The sequence below is a fragment of the Glycine soja genome, chromosome 12 (assembly GCF_004193775.1).
Source record: "Glycine soja cultivar W05 chromosome 12, ASM419377v2, whole genome shotgun sequence".
NCBI classification, from domain to species: Eukaryota; Viridiplantae; Streptophyta; class Magnoliopsida; order Fabales; family Fabaceae; genus Glycine; species Glycine soja.
This window is the reverse complement of record NC_041013.1, coordinates 16,401,585-16,416,849: the sequence shown is the minus strand read 5'-3', so window position 1 is coordinate 16,416,849 and position 15,265 is coordinate 16,401,585. Positions and strand designations below refer to the sequence as shown.

Below are 15,265 nucleotides of genomic sequence, written 5' to 3'. Positions count from 1 at the left end.
AAGGAGCAGGGTCCACAAACAAAGAAGAAGAAGCAGGAATGTCAAGAGGAAGAAGAAGCAGGAACACAGGAAGAAGCAGCACAAACGCGAAGAACAAGAATGAGGAAGGTGAAGACGAAGAAGAAGTAGAAAATGGCGCAGCGAAATAGTGACTCGTATAAACGAGTAACTATTTTTTTTTATAAATATAAAGTGAAGGACATTTTAGCCCTTTCACCTGAGTTGTTGGGTGTCCCAGCAAAAACGCTGGGTGCCCAAAGCAACCCCAAGAAAAAAAAAAACTAATACTTGATTGACTTTGACTAAACTCAGCAAAGGAAAAAGACAATAAGGCCCAATACCATTATATAGAAGCCCAACAACTTTTCAATATGTTTGGGCAATTTTTAAGAAAGTGATCAAGATTATTCTTAGATTTTTTGTCAATATATTCCTAATTTTCGTTGCCTAATTCAACAACCTTATGCCGAACTCTATTGGGGGAGAGCATCTAGGAGTCTCAGCAAAGAAATTAAAGGAGAAAAGCAGAAAAGAAATTTTAAGATTTTCCTTATTTGAATTTGAATGTGTTAGAAGAAGTTAAAAAAAAAAAAACAAAAACACTAGAGATTCAAAACATATCCCTCCCCCAAAATGGGTGTGTTGAGTACTTTTTTTCAAGGTCTTAAAAAATAAAATTTTCTTGATATAAGAATAAAAAAATTATATTAATAAACAATAATAGAGTAAAAAAATATTTTTTATTAAAATTAATATTTTAGTTTGTATGATATATATACTCAATTTCTAGTATTTAAAGAAAGTGACATGCGGATTGACGAAAAATGTTTTTTTTTAACAAAAGGTGGGGCAAGGCTGTTGCAATATTGTGGAATAAATCTCATGGGTTACCACCCACCCACCCCACCACAAGCCAAAAATAGTCACATCTAATATCCATTAAGAAATATAAAGATTAATACAAGTAGGGGGCAAGAACCAAACCCAAGGGAGAGACAAACAACAAGCAATAAGCTACCTAAACCTTTTGTTAGGCAAAGGTTGTCTATCATATTCAAAAGACCTAGAAATGAAGTGGGGAATGAAATCCCACCAACAAAAAAAGAGATTAGAAGTGTCGTGAGCGACTAATCTGTCTGCACAAGTATTCCCCTTACAAAATATGTGACCAATAAAAAATTATATTTTCCATAAGATTAGTACAATTCAACCATCTATTTCAAATGTTTGAAGGAACCATATTATTGTTCTCGAAAGCTAAGATGACCAGTTATGGTTCCATAAATTTTGTGTTTTGACCATTTTTAAGCAACCAAGAAGTGTTGAAAGAAATAGTGTTCTAGAAATGTTTAATACCAAACCATAAAGAGGACTTGACATAGTTGTGTGCCACAAAATCGCCCTTGAAAATCCTAGCTCTGGCCAACAAAGCCCAATGGTTAGTGGATGTTTTGATCTTTCAAGGCAGATACAAAATAAAAGCTCTATTAATGCTTTTGAGGGACCTAAGACCCATACCTCCTTCCCATAGAGGAGCGCAAATTTTCTTCCAGGCCACAAAAACCAGGTTTCTATTGTCAGTATCCCCTGACCATATGAAGTTACAGATATATTTTTCCAAAACATTGACAAGGATTTCATAATATGCAACAAAAACAGCCAGTCAATGGTATCAAATGCTTTTTTATGTCAATGTTAATGGCCAGATTACCTCCAAAACACCTATTGTCCAACATGATGATTGCTTCAGATGTGACAACAATACAATTAGAGATTTTCCTTTCTTTAATAAATCTCCTTCAATTCGAAGATATGATTTTGGTAGCCAAAGTAGCAGGCCTAGAAGCAATCACCTTGGTAATAATCTTAAATTGAAAGTTTGCTAAGGCCATCAGGCAGTAATCCTTAATTTATTTTGTCAGCATTGGAGAATTTTGGAATGAGCACTAGAATATTAGAATTTAGGTTCGGGAGAATCCAACCTTGCCTAAAGAATTGAAAGTGGAAGCAAACACATCATGTTTGATTATATCCCAGAATGTCTAATAGAAGAACCCCCTAAAATCGTCTGGTCTAAGCACTCCAAGGGCATTCGTATAAAAAAAATCCACTTCTTACCTGCTCCAAAGAAGACAAATCCATCAAGAAAGCATTGTCCATATTAGAAAATGAGCTTTGGGATCAATTTTTTATGGAGATCAAAATCATGAATAACATTGTTACCAACAAAGAGACTCTTGTAAAAATCTACATGTGACTCAATGTCTTTTGGATCTTGCAGAATTAAGTCTCGCTTTCTTAGCATTGAGATTCTTTTGGTAATATTTTTGGCTTTCTTATAGTTGTGAAAGAAAGTTGTATTTCTGTGTTTGTTGCAATGTCACTTTGATCTAGACTTCTATTTCCAAAATTCATCTTGAAATCAAAGGGCAACCAAGAGATTATTTTGGGCTTTTATTTCTTCTTTTGAGGTTGTCAAGAGGACCTTGTTGCTCGATGTTCAACTGGATTGTTTCAAGATCCTATAGGGATTGATATACTCTTTGATGAACATTGCCAAAACAATTTTTGTTCCAATCTTTGAAGGCCCTTCAGAAGTTTCAATTTCTGAGACAGAATATGCATTTGACAACCTAAGAAAGGAGTTTCCCAAGTGTTTTTGACGATGCTTTGACAATCACAATGACTTTTGAAATCGAAAAGTTGAGAAACCTAGATTACTATGGGTGTGTTTGGTTTGCATTTTCATTTTCTGTTTTCATTTCCTGTTTTCATTTTCTGAAAATTGTTTTCATTTTCAAAAGATTAGAATTCTGAAAACATGTTTGGTTTGACTTCTTAAAAATTGGTTTAGGCATTTCATCTATTCAATAAGAATGTATGCTCTGGAAAATTGGTTTAGGCATTTCAACAAGCACCTTATCAGCAACAAAAATCTTTTTAACCCTAGCACACAAGACTGTACCGTCACCGCCCTCCACTGTGTCGAACCACCCCTGTTCGCCGGCATTGCACCTCACCAACAACAAGCAGTTGAGGACGCCACGAAACCTACCCAGAAGGGAACAAAACCGTTGAAGCCCCAACATAACCACTAACTAGACTAATTTAGGTTGCAATAGGGTTTTGGTGTGATAGATGGTGGTGCGCGACATTTTGATAGTGGAGGTTGGATCGCCGACATTTGGGCTGATGATTGTGGAGGATAGGGCGGTGCAATCGGTTTGGATTATGGTTTGGTGTTTGGAGGTGTGGGTGGTGGCCATTTGAGGCATTGATGATGGAGTTTGGAAGTAGGTGGTGGTGCGTTGTGGACTGGTGATGGTTGTGGGAGATAAATGTTGAAGGAGAAAAAGGTGGGGGAAGGGTGGGTCCAGAGTATCGGAGACGAGGCTGCTAACGAAGTTGGTAATAATTACGGCTCATGCCACCACGTTTTCCTTTTAGAGAAAACATTGAAAACGACAAATCATTGTTTTCAATTTTCAGCCTTTTCTTGAGAATGTTTTCACTGAAAATGTTTTCAAATTTTAAAACATACATTTTCAAATGCATTTTCTGTTTTTACTGAAAATGAAAACAGAAAATGGACAAACCAAATACCCCTATGCTTTTGAAAGATCAACATCAAGGGGTGGTGATGGTCTAATTTGCTTCTGCAAAGAGTGCAACAAGAAATAAAATCCTAGGAGTTAAGACAATCTACATTGCAAATAGGCATGTTCAGCCTTAGATCAATACAGGCATTCCCCTTTTGAAATTCGACCAAGTAAAGGTTGCCCTTTGGTGGGGATATGAGTTAAGTTGTTGACATTAGACCAAGAACCGAATTCCCCCCAAGCCAGAGTAGAAAGAAGTCTGCCTCTCTTCTTTTCATGAGCACCAAGAACAAAATTGAAGTCACCAAGGTACCACTAGGGACCCTGGAAGCGATTCTAGAGGTTAGTAAGCTCAAGCCAAAGATTCCTTCGCTACACATGAGATGTAAAGGCACGCACTACAAATAAAAAAACAAGTCTGATTATTCAAAATTAAAGACACTACTGCAAAAAGTGTTTATTACGACACCTCAACTACGACAGTCGGCCAAAAACCATTTTTGAAAAGTATTTGGTGGCAATATTGTAATAAATTATGAGTTTAAGGACGGCTATTTAGAAGACCATTGTAATTGAATGATGTACAAAGATGGTCTTCCAAACCCGTCTTTGTATTTTTACACTTTTTTCGTTTTCTCTCTCTTATCATACAACTGTTACTATTTTTTCTTGATATTCTCACTTTCTCTCTCTCTCTCTTTCTCTCTCTTATGGGGTAGCGCACTGGTTGTGCTCCTTCAGCTGAACTTCTTCGTTGCGGCACTGAGTGAGGTGGTTCACTCTATCTGCCTCTTTCTCTTCTCTGTTCCTAGAAAAAAACCATCATCTTTTTAGATCTATACCAACGGCGAAGGAAATAATCTCTTGCCAAAAGCAAAACCCTAAACACTTCCTCTGAGTATTTACCAGAACCATAGTTTTTAAAAGCTGAGAGTGTCGAAGGCACAACTGTCATGTGGGAAGGTCCCAAGTAAGTGTCTTCTACTGATCTTTGTTCATTTTATCGCTATTTGTATCAATTGCAAGCATCGAGCCATCTAATGGTTTAATCCATGTATTATGTTTGAGACTTGTGCTTTTCTTTGCATAATTTTTCATCAATAAAATTCCTTTGCTGCAGTGTGTGCTAGAAATTAAAAAGATCATTGACACCATTGCCGAAGAAGGGGTCTCTGACCTCACTCGCATCCCTCTTCCCAGTAGAGGAGGTGCAGAAGGTGACCAAGTGCATTGAAGACACCATTGCCGACAAGCAGAGCAAACTCGACCACGTACAAGGTTTTGCCACCGACAAAACAGCCTCATCAACCTCGACCAAAAGATCCTTGAACAGCTCTCCCATGACATCATGGTAATCAACAAACAAACCCTCCTTTTTCACACATTTCAACTTTCACGTTCATTAACTTGGTAGTAGGTGTTTAGGTTCCGTTTGGGAAAGCAGCGTTCTTCCCAAGTTGTTTGATTCACACCAATGAGTTCCTGGTATGCGTTTTCTTCCCTTCAATTCTTTGATTCAGTGTGCATTTTCTCAGCGTCAAGAGGTTTTGTTTTGTTTTGGTTGCTAGGTTCTTTTAGGAGAAGGATATTATGATGAGAGAACTTCGAAGCAAACCGTTGAGATTTTACAGCGAAGAGGGAAGTCCTTGGATTCGCGGGTTGATTCTCTTGAGGTCAATATCAAGGACCTTGAAGCAGAGGCTTCATTTCTCAATGCCACGGCTTCATTTTTGGTTGCTAGGTTCTTTTGGGAGAAGGGTATTATGCTGAATTTTTAATGCTGAAATGCTGAATTTGTTCTATGTAAATTCTTCCATTAAAAATATTAGGAATTTTGCTTTTTGATCTCAAACGTGTAGAGAGACTGGAGAGCCTTTGACTGTCAATTTTTATGTGTACAATGGAAGCAATTTTTTATGTTAATTCTGCAGTTCAATTCAACTTCTAATTTGTGATGTCTATCTTATCAATTATTTTATATGCATTATTATTATTATTATTATTATTATTGGTTTGCTACCATGGAAATGACATATCAGGGAAGGGAACAGAGTGAAATAGTAGAGAGATGGCAGGTGTACTCCTTCACCAGATGTGCCAAGTTTTACAGTAATTTATGGATGAGTAGACAACTAGGTGAGTGCACACTTTTATTTATTCTTTTGTGGTAGGATTTGAGGACAAGACTCAATATAACTACTCACTGAATCACTGGCTGATTGAAAAAGAAAGATAAGAAATCTTAGCTTTCACTGAATAGGAACGTTGAATTAAAAAGAAAGATAAGAAATCTTAGTTTACTTATTAATAATTCTACTTATTTCTTCAAAGCCATCTATATATAGTTTACTTAAGTGTGTGAATTGTTATAAATCATCACTTACCTGTTATGTGTCCATTGTTGCCCCTATTATATTTTTTACATCATATATATATGCAGGATTATGGTAGGACTACCATCTTTGGAGAACAGGGAAAAGATTTTGAGGAATCTTTTGGCAAAAGAAAAGGTGGACAACGAAGTTGAGTTTAAGGAACTTGCAACTATGACAGAAGGATATACTGGAAGTGATCTAAAGGTTGCTACTATTCTTTTATATTGTTCACATTGGATATAACACTATCTTGTAACAAGTGCTTTTTGTTTTCTATGCTTTTAATTATATCATTTATTCATTGTCAACCTGTCCATTGTAGAACTTGTGCACAAATGCTACTTATCGGCCTGTGAAAGAGCTAATTTAGCAAGAGAGGCTAAAGAGTCTGGTAAGTGGAATTTATTAGACAATGTCCATTGAGTTTAATTGGTATGACTTAAAAAATTCTGCTCTTATATTTATTAGATATCTTTCATAGGGGTATTGAAATTTTGAAATCAGATTACTTAACAACATTTAGTTAGTTCGTGCCTGCTTACTAAAATTCATTCATTTATAATACATATTATTGAGAGTCATATGGTGATGGTCTCATAACTCTTTCCTTGCTAATTCAATATTGCTAAATTTTAGCGGTGGATTTTTTAAAAAAATTACTTTAGATTGTTTGGTTGCTATTTTTTAATTTATTAGAGGAGACTTAATTCATTTAATTGAAATTGGTTAGTTAGTTCGTTAATTTTTGGTTACCACTTGGAGTATCACGGGGTATTGAGGACATGTACGTGGGAAACAATTTTTTTATTGTGTATAATTTTTTATTAAGAGTCTAGGAAAGTAAATAAAATAATAATAATTTATTTAAGTTAAAATTAGTTTATACGCAAGTTAAAAATATTTTTTTAAGAAATTAATACAAGAGTGTCTACAAATTAATTTATGTAGAAGCTAATTTTAGTTTATGAAAAATAGAAAAAGTTTATTTTATTTTATTTTTTTCTTTTGCAAGTGTTTCTAGAAAAATTTACTTAAACATGCTCTAAAGAAGCTAAATCTACCATTTTATGATAATTCTGGCTAAAATAGAAAAGTTGCATACAAATGAAAATGTTACTACATTTTTTTTCTAGAAAAAAAAAAGAAAAAACAATGATACATGCTTGATTTTTTTTCTTTTTTTGTAAATGAAGTTGTATGAGAAGGGCACTTGGTGTGGTGGGTCTTCCTAATCCATTGAAGAGAAATTATTAAAATATGAAGTCTGCTCTTATCTAAATCACCCTTATTTATCTAGATTAAGACAACCTTTAGTAGAATATAGGAAGCTGCAAAGTTCCCTCTTTTGGGGTAGAGTCAATTCATCAATTAGGAGTTGGTGAGAGAATGGAAGCCACATAGCAGAACAATTCAAAGGTGGCTGGTGTTGATTGATTATTTGCAGTCATGGGAGTTCCACGTCAACCAAGCCTATAATCAGTATACTCCTGTAAGACACCCATTTTATGCCAAAGTTTGGATCTTTTTTATTTTTTCAACCCTGGTCTGGATAGAGTGTGCAAAAGGGGCATTTATGCTTCAAGTTATTTACAAAATCCATTTTTGACTATGATTTTGTATTTTTGGTTTTCTATGTTTGTTTTAATTTGTCTTCTTGTTCTTCCTTGTGGATATGGTATATTAACTTATGGCTTATGTATTTTGTGGGATCGATGGATCAATATGGGTTGTTGTTCACTTCACTGCTTCATATTAGAATTTATCATCTCTATCATACCATGCATTTTTTACTCTTTCTCGCTCCCACATTATCTTCCCATTCTATATCACTCCCACATTAATTATTTATATTTTTCTGATGGGATATCAACCGGAAAAAGTATAAATAATTAAAAATAATATTTAATTCAAAGACGGTGCGTACATCAGCAACGTCTTAGAATGTCTACTTTCAAAGACGTTGTTGAGGTAAGCACCCTCTTAGAATGCGTACTTTCAAAGACGGTGCTTACCTCAGCAACGTCTTTGAAAGTAGGCATTCAAAGACGGTGCTTACCTCAGCAACGTCTTAGAATGCCTACTTTCAAAGACGTTGCTAAGGTAAGCATCGTCTTTGAAAGTTTCTCACTTTCAAAGACGGTATTTTGGGACCTGTCGTTGATATTTTTAAGTTTTGACGATGTCACATTCAACGACGTTCATCCCCTATTTGACCGTCGTAGAATCTCCTTTTTCTAGTAGTGAGAGAAAGCTACATGTTGGTCAGAGTGAGCCACCATAGAGGGGTTGAGCTCATCAGAACAAAGAGATTAGGAAACTTAGAAATTCTATTGTTGTAGCAAAAAGTTTTAAGTCCAGAGCACTCCAAAATGTTGGATCGAGTGACCTCAAAATAATTAAGAAGGGGGGGGTTGAATTAATTATTCCTAAACCTTTACTAATTAAAAAATTTACTCTTCTAAGGCTTTTACTATGTTATTAAGAGAATGAGGAGTAGAAGAGAAACTTAACAGAAAGTAAAAGCGGAAATTAAAATGCACAGAGGAAAGTAAAAGAGTAGGGAAGAAGGAGACAAACACATAAGAGTTTTTATACTGGTTCGACAACAACCTGTGCCTACATCTAGTCCCCAAGCGACCTGCGGTCCTTGAGATTTCTTTCAACCTTGTAAAAATCCTTTTACAAGCAAAGATCCACAAGGGATGTACCCTCCCTTGTTCTCTTTGAACCTAGTGGATGTACCCTCCACTAGAACTGATCTACAAGAGATGTACCCTCTCTTGTTCTCAGTCAACAACCCAAGTAGATATACCCTCTACTTGTACCACAAAGGATGTACCCTCCAATGTGTTAAGACAAAGATCTTAGGCTGTTAAACCTTTGATACTTTGTGAATAGGGATACAAAAGAATTCTCAGGCAGTTAGTCCTTTGAACACTTTTGTATAAGGGAATGGAAAGAATCAAAAGAATTCTCAGACTATGTCGTTTTGAATTCTTTAACAAGGGAGAAGGGAGACATAAAAGAATTGAGGCGGTTAGTCCTTTGTTCTTTTGGAAAAGGGAGAAAAGAGACACAAAAAGAATTCAGGCGGTTAGTCCTTGGCGAATTCTTTTTGGCAAAGGGAGAAGAGAATGAAAAGATGAATAGCACAAGTTTTCAAGGTTTGGAAAACCAGAAAACTTCAGAAAGCTTTTGGTACAAAGAAGAAGAAGTTCAAAGAGATTCAAGGCTTGTAAATGATTGTAAGAGATTGATTGGAAAAGTATATTGGAAAGCAAATCAAAGCCTTGCTTTTATAGACTCTTCATGTCTGGCCAAGAGGACCATTTAGAAGAGTTATAACTTTTAGAAAAACTTAAAACCAATTTGAAAAAGTCAAAAACCTTTTGAAGAGTTACATCTTTTGATTTATTCAGAAACTAACACTGGTAATCGATTACCAAATAAGTGTAATCGATTACACAAAGCTTTTATGTGAAAGGATGTGACTCTTCACATTTGAATTTGAATTTTAACGTTCAAAGGCACTGGTAATCGATTACCAAAACATTGTAATCGATTACAGCTTTTTGAAATTAATTGGAACGTTGTAAATTCAGTTTGAAAACTTTTTCAAATCCATTTTGCTACTGGTAATCGATTACAACAACCTGATAATCGATTACCAGAGAGTAAAAACTCTTTGGTAAACATGTTTTGAGAAAAATCCATGTGCTACTCAATTTTTGAGAAAACCTTTTCATACTTACCTTGATTAAGCCTTCTCTTGATTCTTGAATCTATCTTGAGTCTTGATCTCTTGAATCTTAATTCTTGAAATCTTGATCTCTTGAATCTTGATTCTTGATTCTTGAAATCAACTTTCCTTTTGAAACTTGAAGTGTTCTTGATTCTATCTTGAATATCTTGAACTCATTCTTTGATTGACCTTTGAGCTTTTTGTCATCACCTTTGTCATCATCTTTTGTTATCATCTTTGTTATCATCAAAACATCTTTGAATCACTCTTGATTCATCATGAAGCTTTGCTTCTACACAAAAGGTTGGAGGAAAAAAGTTTATTATGCATCATAGGCTCAGAGATGAACAATAACTTTGGTTTGTTGACTTGACACAACTTCTTCGAGACTAATCCTGATGCAATCCTACCCCTTACATCAAATCTAGAGTCTAGGTTCGCAATCCCACAAATATTCCATAAAGTAGCCTTCATGTTGATTTCTTTTTCTTGGCAACCTTTGATCGGTTTTTTTCTTTCTTAGCAGAAGCAACTGCTTGAGTCTTTTCTTTCATTTTTTTTCTTTTGAGCTTTTGAAATTAATGGAGTGAAAGGAGTTTGGTATTCATTGCACTCTTGTAAGGGTATTTCAATTTCCTTATCAACTTCTTCATCCTCCTCATTAGCCCAGAATTTGGATAACATGTTGTAATCCTATTGAATAGTGATCGGGCATAATTTTCTCGGGTGAAGAGTGTTAGTAAAGGGCGAAGCGTCATTCCCCACCTCAATGTTAAGGATAGTTGATTCTATTGAAGAAGATATTACCTCTAAGGATTTTATAAAGGGTTTTGGTCAAGGGAATTCCCAACCAAGGTGTTTGATCTATCTGTCTGAGCCACTAGGTTGGACTTCCTCAATGCGAGTAAGACCCTCCGTCTGCTTTTAACATTCTTCAACAATAATCTCTTCACTGACCACCTTTTTTAAAGAGAATTTTGTCAAACAAGTTGATTGCTTGGAGGGTGATCATCCTTGTTTTTGTCCACATGAGAAGGGGCCTCTACCAGTAGGACTACATGTTGTTTGTCTTTTAATTTGTTGTTCCCCATAGGCTGCAGGTCTTGCTGCTCCTTTAAATCCCTCCTTTTGCACTACAAGATGTTGTGTCCAACAACTTTGCAGACATCACAAAAGGGAAGAAGTTTTCATAGTTAACTTTGACAAGAAAAGCATACGACTCTCTTTCCACCATGACCTCCAAATGAAGGGTTTTGGCGAGGTCAACATCCATAAGGATGCAGGAGAAATGGCCAAAAGTTTTGGATTTGGTGGCCTCATCCAGAGTGATGGGGGAACCCACTGCCCCTACAATTTCGAATAGAAGCTGTAGATCCCAATATTCCTGCGAAAACTCGTGAACTCTTTTCCAGCATTGGGCGTGCGTTTGCCTTACCTTGTTAGGGTTGAAATTAGAGCTCCATTGGGAAAGCCTCAACGATCATGGTTGCAGATTCCAATTTCCTACTAACCAAACACTTCTTAGGTCCTCTAGAGACGCAAAGCTAAATTCATAAAACCCCTTACCCAGGGGTATCACCCTAGTGGTTAATGGGTCTCCACTCTCCACAGTTTGGTAAGCTTCTCCCTCAGATCAAAGGCAGTGATGGGAGCTAACCCTTTGATCATAATCAACTTTCCATGTAACCTGTTTTTTTTTTTACAGTTTTAAAGGCTCTTTTGATACACATCATATCCTCGGTAATCTTAATCGTGAGTGTGTCCCCCTTGAAGGATTGGGAGTTGACTCAATGGGATGTCGAAGGAAGTGCTCAAAGCAAGAGAAAACGACTTATACCGCGGCTTCACTTTTGATGGGCAAAGATCAGCGAAAGTGGAAGAAGCAAGAAAGGGCCAAGGGCATGCTGTTGCGGCCTCCTCCATCGTGGACGTGCGGGAGCAACGATAGTAGTTAGGGTGGAGAGCCCTAGCGGAGCGTCATATTCGGGTCGGGTCTCAAGTTTTCAGATTTTTTTTTAGTTACCTTTTTCGTGAAGAATGAATTTAATTAAAGATTGTTTTACTTTTATACTATCACTATAAATTATTATATAAAGAATTATTAACTTTTATAATAGCACTCATTCTTTCCGTAGTTAGTGGACATGTAAAAATGCAACCCTAGCATCCTTTGGAAAATTTTAATATATTTATAGATTATTTTGACATGTATAAAAATCGAACTAAAAAAAATTGTGAAAGTGACAATCTTCGCCTGGTGGAAATCATTCATTCTTGGAGTTGTCCGGATTATCATCCCCGTTGCTTCCTTGATAGCCATCATCCTTCAATTTTGGCAACGAAACTGGAATTTAGAAATCCAATTCTCCTCTAGTGAGACCAACTTGGTGACGCATGCTCTTGCTAACCCAGGTTCCACGAGAGGCTTAGTTTTGTTCCCTTCCCCCCTCCACAATATTTAAAAAAAAACTAAAATAAACATTGCGATAAAAAATTAAACTAAAAAATGGGACAAATAAAACTCAAATAACAAGTTTTTTTTTTTTATAAGAAAAATAGGTGAGTAAAAAAGAGAAGTGATGGTTGTAATTCCAACAAGGTTGACACCACATACCTCATCCATCACATTAAGCTCCACCTACAGAATAACATTAAAATAAGAAAAGAAATACAAAAATGAAGATGAAACATTTTTTTAAATTTGTATTAGAAAAAAAAAAAAAAAGGAAACAGGGTGTATGTATGTGTGTGTATGATCATTGATTTTTTTTTTCTTGAAGATTTGAATTTTCAATTTATTTTTAGAACTCTCGGGCATCCATGTAATTTATGGGCCCAAATTGAAGCAAAACACAAAAGGAGTGCAGGTAAAACACAACGTACAAATTATAGTTAATATAGAATAGTACTAAATAAAGGAAAACAATAGCAAAGAAAAAAAATGCAAAGTTTAGGTCTTTAATATATTTTCTTTAAAATAGGAAGTCACAGAGACATACTAGAACTCAAATAGCAAGTATACTTCTATTATTATCCCTTCTAATTCACGCAAGTAAAAACAAAAAACTATTTAATTTATTAATTGCTAAAGCAAAGCAACGAAGCTTACAAAGGATGAACATTGATGTGGAACAATGTAGCCACAGAACAATGGCACATGCCCTTACCTGTGTGAATAACATGGCTCTCACTGTCAAACCCTACAAAGTCTGGTATATATATTCTGCTTCTTCAAGCTCATGCAAAATGATAGTCGGTATACGTATCTTTGCCTTCAAGTTACATAAATGTGCCTACAATTGATATGGTCATACATCCATCAACTATCTCTAATTAAAGTGAAACAGTGCGGTTCATTTTAGAAACTAAAATATATAATTTTATATGAGAAAATCAAATGTTGATATTAATTGTACATATATAATAAACTAGATCTAGAGTAACACCCGTGCTCTGTACAAGTAGGGGAAGAAAAAAATTCCAAACAGTTGGTCTGTACTTTTAATTAGAGGGAGTGTAGAGTAATAAAAAATTTGGTGTATAGGCCAACACGAAATATTTTACAGATATAAATGTATGCCAATTAAGCTAGCAACATTTGAGTTGTTCAAAGCAGTCTTGACTCCTGAACATTACATTCTTGTTCAATTATAGCGCAAAGTAATCCTTGTTCAAATTCTAACTCCTGAATATTCTAGCTCTTGCTGCGATTACCTATGCCAAAATGCAAAAGGATTTTTGATATATCAAGTATATTTTAGATTGAATAATACATAAGTTAAGAACTTTAAGAAAGTATCATCTTTAACAACTAAGTGATATTATTAATACAAACATATAATATTAAATTTATAATTTAATTATCTTTAGTGCTATAATGCTCATTAGTAAAAAGTTTGGCTTTGAGTAAGCTTATCCACAAATATCTCTAGAAGAAAAAAAAATGAGTTTCTTTGTAAACTCAAATTAGTTTATGCAATTTATAGAAACTCTCTTCTCTCATATATAGCTCCTTTAAAGATGAAAAAATTTCTAAAAATTAACTTATATAATTTATGTAGAAACTCTTGTTTTTTCTTTTTCTTAAAGTGTTTATGAAAAAACTTACCAAAAAAGACTCTGTCATTAAGAAAAAATTATGAAGCTTATCCGTTGGTTTTGTTTTATTAGAAGCTTTTTATCTTCATGTGCGTTGTTCCCTGATTCGTAGTAATTGCTAATGTAACATGAGTTTAATGGAACATATTGTCGGTGTAAAATTACAGAATAAAGAAATTAGAAAATCATAACTAATAAGACTCTTAACCCAGTAAATAAATTAATTTTAGAAATTGATTTGTAATTAAATAATATTATACAACTACTTTAAGTTATTAATACATAGCCTATTTTATCATTTTACATTTCATATTTTATTCGTCTAAATTTCCATTGTATTGAATAACATTTTTTTTTTCTTTCCAGAAAGTAACATATCTTTATAACCAAAAATCATTAGACTAATCACCCCAAACATAAAAATTACCAAAATAAATTATTCCCTTCCAACAAAATATTCTCCATATACACTATCAGCATATTTTTATCTCATATTGTTTCAAATCTTTCTCACAGAATTTATTTTTGGCCACATGCACACAATTATTAAGCTTGTTGCAGCCACAAGTGACTTATTTACGTTCAATCCTTAAACTGACTTGAGATTTCCTTCACTTGATGTGAAAGTAAGGTCCCGTTTGCAATGATTTTTAATTGTGAGTTTCAAAGTTCTAGAAACAACAACCAGATTTAAATATATATAAAAAATAACCAAATTTTAATTTAGAAAATTCATGTTTTGGTTCTTATATTTTTGTGAAAATTTATTTTTAGTTCTTGAAGTTTCATATAATCTAATTTAATTCCTATATATATTTTAAAAAAAATTATTTTTAATTCTTCTGAGGCTGACAAGTAGAGTGTGTTTCTTTTATATATATATATATATATATATATATATATATATATATATATATATATATAAAATGATTAAATTATGATATGAAAAATTGTTTTATATTTTTTTAAGAAAATAAGTTATTAATATATCTTCCCTAAATACATCAAACCGCAAATTTCATGACTCCATTTTTGTCTTTGCTTTCTTCGTCATTCTTATTTAGGTTCATTCTTTAGACTTTGACTTGAGATTTCCTTCACTTGATGAGAAAATAAAGTTCTGTTTGAAGTGATATTCACTTGTGAGTTTCAATGTTCTAAAAAAATAACCAAATTATAATTTGAGAAAAATATGTTTTTAGTATTTTTGCGAAATCTTATTTTTAATTCTTGAAGTTTCATATTATTTAATTTAGTTCATATATACTTTACAGAAAACTTAATTTTAGTTCCTCTTAACAGAATTTTCATAAACGGCATTAACATATCTGTTATGGCAAACAGAGTGTGTTTTTTAAAAATTGATTAAAATGATGTGAAAAATGATTTTAGTTTTTTTTTTAAGAAAAAAAGTTATTAATATGTCTCTCCTAAACACATCAAACTAAAAC

At 34.1% G+C, this 15,265-nt stretch overlaps 1 protein-coding gene across 1 annotated transcript; it reads left to right on the top strand.

The window, feature by feature from the left end:
• Positions 1–4,201: 4,201 nt before the first annotated feature.
• LOC114377929 (RNA polymerase II subunit 5-mediating protein homolog) lies at positions 4,202–5,855 on the top strand. The gene is made up of 5 exons (XM_028336407.1): positions 4,202–4,569; positions 4,720–4,950; positions 5,025–5,084; positions 5,168–5,357; positions 5,639–5,855. The coding sequence occupies exons 2-5, from the start codon at positions 4,948–4,950 to the stop codon at positions 5,653–5,655; spliced, it is 270 nt and encodes an 89-aa protein (XP_028192208.1). The 5' UTR covers positions 4,202–4,569; positions 4,720–4,947; the 3' UTR covers positions 5,656–5,855.
• Positions 5,856–15,265: the final 9,410 nt, after the last annotated feature.

What these genes read in the sequence shown, in the direction of transcription:
- LOC114377929 (XM_028336407.1), top strand. An exon ending in TTCACACCAATGAGTTCCTG is followed by an intron (nt 5,085 to 5,167) that starts GTATGCGTTTTC and finishes TTTGGTTGCTAG; the next exon opens with GTTCTTTTAGGAGAAGGATA.